At 53.4% G+C, this 12,085-nt stretch overlaps 5 protein-coding genes and 1 non-coding gene across 6 annotated transcripts; 5 read left to right on the top strand and 1 right to left on the bottom strand.

Moving 5' to 3' along the window:
* Nucleotides 1-67: 67 nt before the first annotated feature.
* On the top strand, nucleotides 68-1,627 carry C8Q71DRAFT_784375 (uncharacterized protein). Its single transcript, XM_047925030.1, has 3 exons — nucleotides 68-199; nucleotides 258-1,264; nucleotides 1,316-1,627. Exons 2-3 carry the CDS (start codon nucleotides 281-283, stop codon nucleotides 1,337-1,339), a joined length of 1,008 nt encoding a protein of 335 aa, XP_047774011.1. The 5' UTR covers nucleotides 68-199; nucleotides 258-280; the 3' UTR covers nucleotides 1,340-1,627.
* A 1,277-nt stretch (nucleotides 1,628-2,904) lies between these two features.
* C8Q71DRAFT_862202 (Alpha/Beta hydrolase protein) lies at nucleotides 2,905-4,209 on the top strand (the record flags this gene model as incomplete). Its single annotated transcript, XM_047928001.1, has 4 exons — nucleotides 2,905-3,022; nucleotides 3,075-3,458; nucleotides 3,515-4,035; nucleotides 4,093-4,209. The coding sequence occupies 4 exons, from the start codon at nucleotides 2,905-2,907 to the stop codon at nucleotides 4,207-4,209; spliced, it is 1,140 nt and encodes a 379-aa protein (XP_047774010.1).
* Nucleotides 4,210-4,263: 54 nt separating this feature from the next.
* C8Q71DRAFT_320736 (uncharacterized protein) lies at nucleotides 4,264-6,032 on the bottom strand. Its single transcript, XM_047917792.1, has 10 exons — nucleotides 5,704-6,032; nucleotides 5,587-5,639; nucleotides 5,509-5,525; nucleotides 5,378-5,443; nucleotides 5,225-5,328; nucleotides 5,004-5,169; nucleotides 4,806-4,948; nucleotides 4,690-4,756; nucleotides 4,601-4,628; nucleotides 4,264-4,549 (listed from the first exon to the last, which is right to left on the bottom strand). Exons 1-10 carry the CDS (start codon nucleotides 5,792-5,794, stop codon nucleotides 4,319-4,321), a joined length of 966 nt encoding a protein of 321 aa, XP_047774009.1. The 5' UTR covers nucleotides 5,795-6,032; the 3' UTR covers nucleotides 4,264-4,318.
* Nucleotides 6,033-6,992: 960 nt separating this feature from the next.
* Nucleotides 6,993-7,086, top strand: C8Q71DRAFT_t144. The gene has a single exon. It is a non-coding gene; the product is annotated as a tRNA-Ser (tRNA).
* Nucleotides 7,087-7,165: 79 nt separating this feature from the next.
* Nucleotides 7,166-9,255, top strand: C8Q71DRAFT_784366 (uncharacterized protein). The gene is made up of 5 exons (XM_047925029.1): nucleotides 7,166-7,230; nucleotides 7,290-7,346; nucleotides 7,403-7,550; nucleotides 7,629-8,134; nucleotides 8,191-9,255. The coding sequence occupies exons 1-5, from the start codon at nucleotides 7,192-7,194 to the stop codon at nucleotides 8,758-8,760; spliced, it is 1,320 nt and encodes a 439-aa protein (XP_047774008.1). The 5' UTR covers nucleotides 7,166-7,191; the 3' UTR covers nucleotides 8,761-9,255.
* Nucleotides 9,256-10,404: 1,149 nt separating this feature from the next.
* C8Q71DRAFT_320666 (uncharacterized protein) lies at nucleotides 10,405-11,311 on the top strand. Its single transcript, XM_047917791.1, has 5 exons — nucleotides 10,405-10,516; nucleotides 10,602-10,786; nucleotides 10,838-10,954; nucleotides 11,010-11,144; nucleotides 11,204-11,311. The coding sequence occupies exons 2-4, from the start codon at nucleotides 10,651-10,653 to the stop codon at nucleotides 11,120-11,122; spliced, it is 366 nt and encodes a 121-aa protein (XP_047774007.1). The 5' UTR covers nucleotides 10,405-10,516; nucleotides 10,602-10,650; the 3' UTR covers nucleotides 11,123-11,144; nucleotides 11,204-11,311.
* Nucleotides 11,312-12,085: the final 774 nt, after the last annotated feature.

Genomic DNA, 12,085 nt, shown 5'->3' with positions numbered 1-12,085 from the left:
TCCCTTTCGCGATCACATGATGCCAACGTAACAGCGAGCGCTTACCCGACTTGTCGGTTCGAGTTCAGTTTGAGCTCCTCTAGATTTGCTCTACATACTTACTTAGATCTGACCCGCTCTGCGACCACTTAACTTAAACACAACTCATTGTCCCGAAGCTGCCGGCAACGAGATCTCTGTATTGCCAACCCTCGCTGAGGTGAGATTGTCCCGCGGGTGTTTGAGTCGTGTCAGGAAACAGCACTGACATGGCGCAGGTCAGGCAATATCCTACATCGATATGCCAGACCCCGGGGCATCGCAGACGAGTGGCTCTGATGGGCTGCGACCCAAGCCTCCAAGAGATGCCCCGCCTCCATTCAACAAGCGCACTGCCGACGTCATCCTCCGTTCCTCCGACCACGTAGACTTCCGCGTTCGGCAGAGCATCTTGGCCGAGGCGTCCCCGTTTTTCGAGGCCATGTTCTCCCTTCCTCAACTCCCGGAAAACAGGAAACGGAAGGACCGCGACGAGACAGAGTACCGGGACGGCATCCCCGTGGTCGACATGTCTGAACCAAGCCGAGTACTGGACTCCCTCCTGCGCTTCTGCTATCCGGTCGAGGACCCGGCTCTCCCGTCTCTCAAAGTCACTTGCGAAGTGCTCGAGGCTGCTCGCAAATTCGACATGGTATACGTAGTCGCCCAGGTCAAGAAGCAGTTCCTCTCGCGTGCGGTGCAGCAGCCGCTACAGGCTTACATCGTCGCCGTGACACGTGGATGGGTGGACGAGATGAGGGAGGCGGCCAAGTGTACGCTCCGTCGTGAGATGCGATGGGATGCGTACATCCCGGAGATGGAGCTTATCAGCGCCGGGGCATGGTACCGCCTCAGAGCGTACCACTCTGCCTGCTCGGAGGCCGTATCGAAGCTGGTCGACACCACTCAGCTGAACGAAGACGGTGTAGTCATGGACTGGCTCACAACGACCCAGTGGCCGTGGTTCACCTGCACCTGCTCGCAGGCACCGTTTCAAAAAGTGTACTACACGGCCGCCCGCATCCCATGTCGCTCGGCCGCGTGGTGGGAGGACTATCTGAAGGACATGAAGCAGAAGCTCAAGGACAGGCCCCACAGAGTGACCGTCGTTGAGTCCGACTCGGGCGAAGAGCACCTGGATCGTACGAGGTGTCAGACCTGCTTGTCGCAGAAGGCCTCGCGGAAAGCCTACCTGAAGGACTTCGAAAGTATTCTTATACAGGAGATCGACAAAATCATCTCCAAGGTGCGTCGACCTCCTTCGCTTGTACGCAGACTGGCCTGATGATGTCACCAGATTCAACTCGAAGTACGGATATAATTGCGCTATGAATGCTATCGTCACGCTGTCTCTGCTTTGTATGTGCTCCTCATGTTCTCGTCTTCCATCTTGCTTTTGCATCATGTACATCTCGGCCGCTATCGCAAACCCTCGCAAGTGCTACCATGGACGCTATCCTGCTCTCTACCACTATACTGCTGCTATCTATCTATCGCTCCACGCTCAAAGTACCACAGAATCCACATCGTCACCACGACTGTGTACACGCGGACATGTCAGCTTGGATTTTTGGTGCTTCCAGTGCTGTCTCAGCCATGTAAGTCACGGTATTATCCTAGACGCCTGGGCCTCAAATTCTGCAGGAGGAGGACGAGAGGATCCATTTAGCCACCGACCAATGTCGCACGCGCGATCATCAGTACAGTATCTTGGCGGTGATCGCGCTCACTCATTACTATTTTATAGTAAGGTTTGAGATGGTAAGTCCGCAACACTACGACCGTATCGCATGGCAGCACCTCAGTTCGAGCGACACCCTGACTCTCTAGCTTGATACCACAGGCCCGAAGGATCCAGGATGATGAAGTCGCCGCTGATTATTTAGAGCGAAGAGCTGAGGCGTCCGTCGGCGTCTGGCGGCATTTCCTTCCCTCCCGTAGTCATGACAAGACGCTGCAGATCAATTGCGCTTATCATGGTGAACGCCGCTCAAGTATTGGGCTCGACGCCCACACTTCCGATACCGTGGGTCGATGTGGTGAGTATCCAGTCAGATGCGAACCTTGGGCGAACCTATTCCACTAGCAGAAGTATCTATACATGGGCCGCCCGACAATGACACAAACACTGGCTTCGTAACGGTACGATGCTGACGCCGTGGATACTTACCGCAATGTCAATGTAGCCACTACATGAAGGGTTGCTCGGGATGTGCGGCATGGTACGCGAGCGTCCAGTCTGATGCCTCCGGTACTTACTGGATCTCGTTACATCGAGACGGACGGACAAGACTCTGAATACTGTGGGAGCCGTGAGTCCTGTCCCGATACCCATAATGCTCGAGTTCTCGGCCGCTGAAAATAATGACACCCCAAAACTTTACGCTAGCCAGCAGTTTCACCCATGGCCACATCCTCGGCGCCCCTCTCTGGACCCGGATCCTCCTCCTCCTCGCTTCCGACGTTCTCACATGGGGTATGTACGCCTCAGTGGCGACGCGAGGCCATCAGGTGAACTGAATGAAGGTTTGGGAGATGGTGAAATTCATATAAATTTAAAGAGTAATTACCGCTCAACGTCAGGTACCTGCTTTCGTGTGAGAACGCTCTCTGTCCGATGTCGGATGTTGAGATGCCCCACTTATAGCCGCCTGCTCTCACTTTAACACCGAAGAGCATTGTCGCCGCCAAGCTAGTCCATGTCCGGTGGCGCCGTACTCAAATCCAATGTAGCCTGTTATTGCATGGGAATAAGCTGGCCTATGCTCAAGGTTCATAGGGAAGTGTACGCCTGTCGTCTTATAAATGCGACAGAGTTCCTCGCAGCCTTCGCTATCGCAGCCATTCCCCGTCGAGATCCCGGACTCTAGCCAGCCAATAGCAATCATGCCACTTGCCAGTGTCGATCAACACGGCTCACAATATTGTTTTGAGGACACTGGGCCTGCTCAGTCCTCCGACTATACAACGCTCGTTTTGGTCCACGGCGCGTGCTTCCAAGCCGGTAAGTCGTAGTGCATGACTTTTGTAAAGCGACGCTCATGCTTCCTGTGCAGCAATATTCGAGCGATTGTTTGTTCATGCAGCCGCGCACAATATGCGCCTTGTGGCTGTGAACATGCGGGACTATCGCGGTTCCACACCTTACTCCGCATCCGAGCTGGCTGACTTGAGCAGTGCAGATGTGGCGAGACAGACCGCCGCAATTCGCGCTCGCGGGCTCGAACTCTTGACATTTATTCTCTGGCTTATTCGCACCGAGGGTATTCCTCCTCTCTCTCCCGCCAGCTCGGGGAATAGCAAAGGTGGTGGGGGAATAGCGTTACTTGGCTGGTCCTGGGGAAACAAGATCACACTGTCCTGCGTCGCACAGGCGAGTCACCTTTCGCCGGACGACGTCGAGACCCTAGGAAGGCATATGCGAACTTTGATTCTCTTCGGTCAGCATGATACCATATCAGTGCAGGAGAGTGAAGATTAATTGTCCGTTTACTAGATCCTAGCCCTCGTGCCTTCGGCGCTCCTGCTTCCTCCCTCGAGGAATCTTATAATCCGTTGAACGACGCTTCTCTGTCGCCGGAGGCAAAACAGCGCGTCTTTCCTGACTGGGTTTCCGGATACTATTCCCACTCGTTGGACGGTTTCCCATCTCTACATCGAGATGAGCTGCTCGCAGGATTTGCGAGAGATCCGATCGCAAACCCCCCTCCCCATCAGTCAGCAACCTTGCACCGCATATCCAGTGACGAATTCGCTCGCATCATCAACGCCGACGTCGTTGCGCGGTCGCATCTCTTCTACGAGCTAGTGGACGGCAAGGTATACGCCGACAACACGCGCGTGGCCTTGCGTAGCACGTCCATTTGGCCGAATATTCGTGTGGTACTGGTTTGGTGCGACATGTCAGTCAGCGAGACGGTTTTGCCGGCTTGGGGCCTTCTGCGCCAGGTTCAGGAAGACTGGCCAACCAATGGTCGGGCCATTCACTCAGTTCGTCTGAAAGGTGCCAATCACTTTGTATGTCCGCCCCTATTGGCCTCATGAACAATGAGTCTTGACGTTTCTTATTTCAAGCCACACTGGGAACGGCCGAAACGCACGATGCAGCTATTCGACGACTTGATACGGTCGCAACGAATCCCGGAAGATGTGGAGATGCAAGGCACGGAGCCAGTGTATTCCAAACTGTGATGCCTCCGGATATCCCATCATGCTTAGACTACACAGAATGAAGGGAGTACTATGTATACAATCGATATAGTAGTACAAGTGGATTAGTAAGGTAGGATGTGGATGCCTGTCAAACCGCGAGTGGTCTTCGTTCCGGATCTGCCGCGTGCTGATGTTCCAAAGGAAGAGGTGCATTCAGCTTCTTCTTGAGCTCCAGCACTTCGTCGTCAGCCTCATCGTCGTCAGGATCACATTGGTCCAGGGCCCGATAGATGTCAGAAGTCACTTCGAAGTCACCAAGTGACGATGGTGTCTTATGTGGACGATTGACCTCCCTCACGTTCAGCACGAGGCGAGAGCCCTGGAACAGGCGTCAGTGGACGGCGACATGCAAAGAGGGTGAATGACGTACTGCACAGCCAAGAATAGCCAGAAGCCACCTGCGAGTATGCCGGAAGTTCCGTCAACCACCCAAGTGTACAAGTGCAGAGTGGTACTCACGGGAAACCTGCCGTGGATACCGTCCTTGCACCGAGCGTGAACAACACGGTGTTCGTCACCATTGCAGCTGTGCGGAGGTTATCGCATGTCGGACAAGCCCGTGGCTTGGTACTTACCGAAGATGACTCCGAATGCAAGCATACCATCGCGGACCAAAACGTTCATAAGATCAAGATTTGCCATACCTTCTCGCTTGGCACGGCGATACCGAGAGAGGGTAAGCGAGAAGAGGAACGACTCAAACATGATTGAGACGATGCTTTTCAGCCTGCCATGAGCGTCGTATGTTGCGGGAATGGTATGTATAATCGTACCAGTAAATGACCAACTCCAAGGGGATTGTCGCTTCCACGCAGTTGGGGCTCACCAATAACCGCGGGACGCTCAGGCCTATACAAATGGCCATAATGATCGCTTGAATGGCGAACGAGATCATCATGACACGCATCGTGGCTTTACTTCCGAGATACATGGCGAATACTAGGTTTTGGGGACAAGTGAGCAGGGGTAGAACAGCGAATTCAATGGTACTCACGTCTGAGTATGAGCAAGAGTTGGACACTCAGCTCAAGAACCAGACTCGATACGCTCTCGTAGACGATCCATTCTCTGCATGTCATCGAGTACAGATTCCTCACACTGCGAGGAAGTGAGTACCAACGAAGATGATCAAGGGCTACTGACGTACATGAGCGCGATGAGGGAGTAATAGCGAGCGATGAAGTAGAATGGCTTGGATGATGCCCAGGGCGTTCTATTGAACGCATGGTTAGTGGCCGCAGCCGCATTGAAGTGGCATTGGTCGGGATTGCGACGCGCCTCCAAATATGAATGATCTAACGAATAACAACGGACTGGTGAACAAGATGAATACTGGCAGTCAAAGAAGTGGCTTACCTCGAGATCAGTTGTAAGCAGGATATCATAGAGAAGAAAACACAAGGGCGCCACTAAAGTGAATTGCCTAGGTTAGTGTCTCCTGGCACGTTGCGTATCAGTACCGTTATCACGTACAGGTGCTGCGTCTAATGTCCAGTGATTGCATCTGTGCCTCGACTTGTATGCCATCAAGAGCTGCCGTGGTCGCTGGTAGATCGTTAGCCATAGCGATCGTTCAGTTTACGATGACAGGATACGTCAATGACACTGCACTTGGGAGAGAACGTATACATAGCGATTCGGAGGTTCGTCGACATTGTCCTGCCTCCCCACGCCCGTGCTTAGGGGTACATCAGGCCTATTGTGTTTCAAGTCTCTAGCAGCCGGACGGCCAAAGCAAGGCTGTACAATAGACTCGGACGCTAAGACATCTTGGGCGAAATCTCCCGAGATCTCTGCTCCGTAACAGTATGCTATAGCCGTGCATGCGGCGTGCGCTGCTCAACAAAAAGCGGAAAGCAACCTTGGGCGTCTTGTACTGCACCTACATGGTCCAACGCCAGCTCACAGTTGTGACCTTAGCCGTAAGTTTTGTTGTTGGCCAACTCAACGGACTGGTCCCTACCGATGTCATCAATTGTGGGTCTGAAAGCTACAGCGCGCCGGAGATCATAATGGAGCTCACTGACCTTCAAGGCGATGCAGGCAGGGGTAAAGACAAGTGTTACGCAGCGGGACGGCCTGCGTAGTCTGAATATTAATCAGACCGCGATACCCGCTATCTAGCTATAAGCTCTCATTAGAACGAGCCTTCATGGAGCACGCGGTACTCGTCATACATTCCCTATTGTGCAGTGTCCAGCCATGGTGGAAGAGTCTGTGGCTCTGGAAGTCGATCGACCGTCAGTGAGCTCGGTCGAGGATCACGGACACGAAGTCAACGACGAAGTACGTTGCCAGCGGGAGCTACATACCAAGATGCGCCAGTCAGACGCTACACAGCGCTAACATACCTGCAGCTAGGGAGCCATGATGCACATGGGAATCAGTCATGAATATATGAATCATGGTTGCTGTGTAGCTGAAATACTGCCTCCCCGCGCGCGATGGGTACTCAGACGTATCGCGCGCGCAGAGAGAACGAAGAGGGGGGAAAGGAGAAGACAAGGATTCCCATTTGAGAAGTACTGCGTTGTTTGTGTAGATACGCGATAGGACAGTATGATAAAAGAGGATGGAGCGAACCGTAGTACATATGCGTTGCATATGCGCAGTGACATAGTCTCATACCAAGACCCTCCACACGGCGCTAGTGAGGGGGTTGTGTCGAACCTACGCAGTGACATTGCAAAACGTGCGAGGGCAAGTTCAAATTGCAACAACCTAATAGGATGTAATACATTCCGCGTGTAACACCTCAATAGGTCACTTTGCCGGAGTGGTTAACGGGATCGCCTGCTATTTATAGTTGCCAGCGGTTGGGCTTTGCCCGCGTGTGTTCGAATCGCACAGGTGACGCGTTTTTTCCTCCCCGTTCGAAGTCAGTCACGTGACGCGTGTCGAAACGCGTCCTGCAGCGGCGCCGCGCATGAATTTACAGTAGGTTGCCCTCGCACGACGACGATGGCGATGAGCGCGAAATATGCAAACCTTCCCGATATCGTGAGCTCCTAGCTTTGGGGATTGTATATACTCATGAGTGACACTGACGTTGATCACAGGATACAGCTCCGGACGTTTATGAAACCGAGGATGCGTTCCCTTCCTCCCATGATACTGTACGTTATATGTCACCTTGGCATCGCCAGACAGTACTCATGCAAAGATATCTCAGAAAGGCGACTCAAGCGATGAGGAAATAGCCTTGTCGGCGAGACCGACGGTCCGCGGGAGGAATGGAGAGGTGGTTGGACGCGAGGAACTGGATGGTACTCACTTGAGCCCAGAGGAAGCCAGTAGGAAGTTCCGGAAAGCAGAGAAGAGTACGTTTCATCGCCTCAATCGAGTTATCTCACACTCACAGCATACGTTCTCCTGTCTCGTCTGGTCCTGCTGTGAAGAGCATCACCGTCCACGAATACAGTATGTCTATCCTCCATCCCCGACTTCCGACACATCACCGCCGTCAACGCCTTCTGTCACTCCTTCTCTGCCGCTATCGCACAGACTCCGGCTGTTGCAGGCGGAGCTGTCCACACTCGAGACCGAGTTGGCAGACCCGTCAAACCCATTGTTGCAGAAAGAGCGAGAAGCGGGGCATGACCCAGGTGAGCTCATCCGGGGAATGGTGGATGTCAAGAGCCGGTTGGACAAAATCAGTAAGGTGAAGGAGGGGAAGGGCAAACTGGTCAGTGTTGTTCTTGGAGAAGAATCCGCGGACGAACAAGATGGCGCCAGGGCAGGGATTAAAGAGGGAAAGGACACCGGCAAGCGCACGCCGTATGATCATGTCGTCCCGCCGTCCACAGGCTCTAGAACCCCTGACGTCAAAGATATTGTCGACATGGACCGCCGCGTCGGTGAATTAGAGAAGGTTGTTGGTGCCTCGAGCACTGCTCTGGATGAGGTGCGCTGCTGATGCCATCCTTCTGCCTTGATTAATTCTGAGTTTCGTCTGTATAGCTCTCCCCATTGCCACCGCCGCTTCTTCCTATGCTGACTCGCCTCAATGCGCAATTAACACTCCTCACTCAACCGCGCCATGTCGACTCAATATCTCGCCGTCTGAAATTACTTCTGTCGGATCTCGAGCGCGTGTCAAGCGCCAGTGCCCATCCACATGGTTCTCAGCGCCGCCAGTCCTCCCATCACGCACCGACCCCCGCATCGCCGCATCCCGCGGCCGCGAGCGGCTCCGCTCCTACGATACCCGCCGCACTTTATGACCAGCTCACTCCGATCCTGACACGTCTCGCACCGCTTCTGCCACATATACCCCATGTTCTCACCCGCTTACGCACGCTGTCTGCCCTTCACACGTCGGCCGCTGGTTTCCAGAGTACCCTGGAAAGCCTCGAGGAGGAACAGAAGAAGGTTAGAGCAGCCTTGGAAGAGCTCGAACGCGCTGTCAATGGCGTTGAGAGCAGTATCAAGGAAAACGAGGAGGTCATCAAGAAGAATGTCAAGGAACTGGACGACCGGGTCGAGGATGTAGGACGGAGAGTGGACGAGTTACGCGTCAGCAAAGGTTGATTGTATTGCGCTGTCATTCTCCAGGGCCGGCTGTTATACCACTCCGATGGTCTTGTATACCGTATCTGTCCCAGATACTTGATTCTATCTCCTTGAAGGCACGTACCTCCGATGTCGGCGGAAGCGGTAGATAATGTGCGTACTCACAAGACGTGTGTGGTTCGGCGCTTACCTTTTCAAGGTGCTTTGTTCTTGCGTGAATGCGATATCGTCATTTCAAGCACTGCAATGACAGTTGCTGGTATGCTTCCATTCCTACCGTCGGCATACGTAACGCCAGCTATGCATGCGAGAAGGCAAACACAATCGGACTGCCAGATGCGTCGTAGACGCCAGATGTGTCTACAGGCTACAGCCAAGTGTACTGTCCGGTATCCCATGGCTGTAAACAGCGCCCAATGGACGGTAACTACTTTAATTCAGAGTGAAACGGAGTCGTATTTTCGAGGGTTGTGACATCGTCATTCGGTGAATACAGCAGTAGACAATGTCTATGACCAGGACGTCGTCTATGTTTAAATTCGTTGCTCGCTCCGCCCCCCGGATCCGGTAGGTCAGTGTAGGGGCCGCGACGTCTGTCAACTGCCAACGTCGTTTGCGCTGCAATACTAATGCTGGGGCGGTCCACGTATGTAAGCGACCCGTTGGCAGCGCTCGTAACATCCTTGGCTCCTCTACATAGTGTGGGGGACCCGAGGTGACCGGTGACCATGGGGAGATCGGCGACAAACGCCCGTGAATAACGACATAAATGGTAGTCAAGCACTACTGCATGTGTATTGTATAGCAATGCGCTAAACACCTCGTTTCATCCAGCTACGCGCGAAGTCATGGTCAACAAGGGGGGAAAGCACCGGCCCAGGAGATCAGGTCATGCACTGTGGCCACTGGCAAGCCAAACGTCCTGTCTGTTCAGTACCCTTGTTCGACCAGACATAGCCTGCTGGATGATCGAATATTCCCTCATAGAGATGACAGGATCTCTTGGTTGTGTATCGGCGAAGCGGGATCTCGGAGGTAGGTACGGCCTCGATTGCGAGTATGTACACTACTGCCGAGCAACGGAGCTTGCAGTGCCGCAGCGATAACGGTGGTCAGAGGCTTTTGGAAATACTTCCGCTGTGCTTATGCAGACGGGCGACGCGAGGATTAAAGTACTTTCTGAGGAAAACTCTGCTGAAGTAGTGGTTCATAATCAGACGGAACACGGATAAGTATACGCTCGGCCGCAGTGCGCAACCGGCTTCAACTGACTCGGTAGCGATCACCTGACCGAGAACCTTCCTATACAGGCAGTCGTTGTATACGAGTCAGTACGCGCGCTGACTCCAGCTGTTCTTGACGTCGTGAAGCCGACACTTGCGGTACATACTCTAACTATGCCCAGGATTGGCATGTGCTTTAGCTCACGCATATGACTTATGCTTCCTTCTCGGCCATCAGCAGAAGTGTCCCACACAGCACCGGTGGTTGGTTTGTCGTCGCGGCAGACCGTAAATTGTAATCCTAGGATTCGCACATAATGTGGTCTATACTTCCGGTACGCAGTAGCTGCGCCTGTCATACGCGGATGTCTTCTGTTTCATGCCACTCTATCACTTCCAGATTTGGACATTACAGGTGGACTTCGCAGCGCGCTGAACGGACGCCTCGCACAGGATGACTCGGTGTTGATCAAGAGCACGCTCTGAGGTAATGCTCGCATTGCTCGCACACACACGCTGATGTACTGTCAAAGTGGATAACCGAACCAACGGTACGTGCCCATGTAACACTTAGGTTCCCCGGACCGCCAAATCGTCGTATCTCGGGTTATTGAGCTGTGTTTCATTGACTCACAGACGAGCAGGCCTTGGAGACCCTCCTCGGGCGCGGGTTATTTCCTTTATAATGCGGAGGTTTCTGCCCCGCCCACTCATACTCTTCTTTTCACCCACCACATCCTTTCATACGAGCCCCACTGTCAGGTTCAACTTCAGAACCACCTCGCTGACTCCAGGACTCTATACAATGTCTGAATCCGACCGTAAGTAGCGTGTTTTATCGACTGCAATCAGACTCATGACTAGCTCAATAGACTGGCGCATGCGTCTTAACAACTATCTCCAAAGCAATGGAGGCACCCGGTCTTTGACCTGGGAAGTGTACCAGTCCGGGCCGTTACACCAGCCAGTATGGACGGCAATAGCCTATGGTGAGTACCCTAAATTATATTATTGATACATGCTAAACACTGACGGAGTCTGTAGTTAAGGGAGTCGAGTATGGAAGGAGCACAGGCTCTAGCCAGAATGGTGTCAAGGAAGAAGCGGCGCGACAGACGGTTTCCGCCCTTTATCATGACCGGGGTATGCGGGCCTGACCTACGAATGCTATCCGACCCTGTAGGTGTCGCGTCGTGAAGGCCTTCGTCCAGTCCCTTTCTCCGCTGACATCCTATCAGTCACGATCGTCTGCTTTCAATTTGCTCTGCTGTTCTCACCGCAATGACCGCAATCTTGCCATCGTCATAATTATGATATTTACGCTATATTATATCAGCTGTACCCTAAGACTCTCATGGACAACGGATCTACTATACTTGTATCGGACTATGACAATCCGTATTGCATAGACTCTGTAGTTCAGTCTTCCGTCTATCCTCACCTCCTACTATGTTGTGGTACTACCCGACATTGCAATGTACTCATCTGTAATATCTCATTACTTTGTTCTCCACTCCTGCCAGGCCGGCGTTGACATACAGCAAGTCATCATGCATCGTGGGTCCTCGTCGCCGGTAAGTGCAGTGATTAGGTCGCACGACGCCCACGGTGCGGAACAATATGATGCGCTCGGTTAGCTGGGGCTGTCGTCGCTCATACCTCCATTCAAGTTGGCAGGTGAGCCATATGGTGCCGCTGTGCATCCGTCATCGACGCACTGCGCCGCCGTTCAGCAGGTCGTGCCACCATTGCACACATGTCTGGTTTCTGCTACCAAGACCCGAGTCCCCTCTTGCTCCGAGCCCTGCCGACGCACAACACCTCCGTGTATGACGTCGCCCTCCCCAGGCTGCTAGCGCTCTTCTTGATCGCTCATGTCCGTGTCTTCCGACACTGGGACTGACAGTCTGTGCGATCGGATCGGTTGATGGCCCCATTGTCAGCGACTGCGGTCCTCTGCGGTTGACAGTTGCAAACATGTGCACCCACCAAGCTTTCCAGTCGTGACGTTGGGCGGACTCGGAGGTATCGGCTGTGGGTCCGCATGGCCATGCGTGCGTGCTGCGATCGAGCGGCTGCCCCTGCGTAGTATCATCAACGGGGTGAGGATATACTAGAGG

This window comes from Rhodofomes roseus, assembly GCF_022264815.1.
Source record: "Rhodofomes roseus strain CIRM-BRFM 1785 chromosome Unknown C8Q71scaffold_29, whole genome shotgun sequence".
NCBI classification, from domain to species: domain Eukaryota; kingdom Fungi; phylum Basidiomycota; class Agaricomycetes; order Polyporales; family Fomitopsidaceae; genus Rhodofomes; species Rhodofomes roseus.
Note: the sequence above shows the minus strand (reverse complement) of the source record. Positions and strands in the feature narration are given on the sequence as shown.

Excerpts from the sequence above, each read along its gene's own strand:
- C8Q71DRAFT_784375 (XM_047925030.1), top strand. The coding sequence starts at position 281 with ATGCCAGACCCCGGGGCATCGCAGACGAGTGGCTCTGATGGGCTGCGA. Across the intron at positions 1,265-1,315 it reads TCGACAAAATCATCTCCAAG|ATTCAACTCGAAGTACGGAT; the intron begins GTGCGTCGACCT and ends TGATGTCACCAG.
- C8Q71DRAFT_320736 (XM_047917792.1), bottom strand. The coding sequence starts at position 5,794 with ATGGCTAACGATCTACCAGCGACCACGGCAGCTCTTGATGGCATACAA. Across the intron at positions 5,640-5,703 it reads GGACATTAGACGCAGCACCT|TGGCGCCCTTGTGTTTTCTT; the intron begins GTACGTGATAAC and ends AATTCACTTTAG. Across the intron at positions 5,170-5,224 it reads ACTCTTGCTCATACTCAGAC|TATTCGCCATGTATCTCGGA; the intron begins GTGAGTACCATT and ends CCCAAAACCTAG.
- C8Q71DRAFT_784366 (XM_047925029.1), top strand. The coding sequence starts at position 7,192 with ATGGCGATGAGCGCGAAATATGCAAACCTTCCCGATATC. Across the intron at positions 7,231-7,289 it reads ATGCAAACCTTCCCGATATC|GATACAGCTCCGGACGTTTA; the intron begins GTGAGCTCCTAG and ends CGTTGATCACAG. Across the intron at positions 8,135-8,190 it reads CGAGCACTGCTCTGGATGAG|CTCTCCCCATTGCCACCGCC; the intron begins GTGCGCTGCTGA and ends TCGTCTGTATAG.
- C8Q71DRAFT_320666 (XM_047917791.1), top strand. The coding sequence starts at position 10,651 with ATGCGGAGGTTTCTGCCCCGCCCACTCATACTCTTCTTTTCACCCACC. Across the intron at positions 10,787-10,837 it reads TACAATGTCTGAATCCGACC|ACTGGCGCATGCGTCTTAAC; the intron begins GTAAGTAGCGTG and ends CTAGCTCAATAG. Across the intron at positions 10,955-11,009 it reads ATGGACGGCAATAGCCTATG|TTAAGGGAGTCGAGTATGGA; the intron begins GTGAGTACCCTA and ends CGGAGTCTGTAG.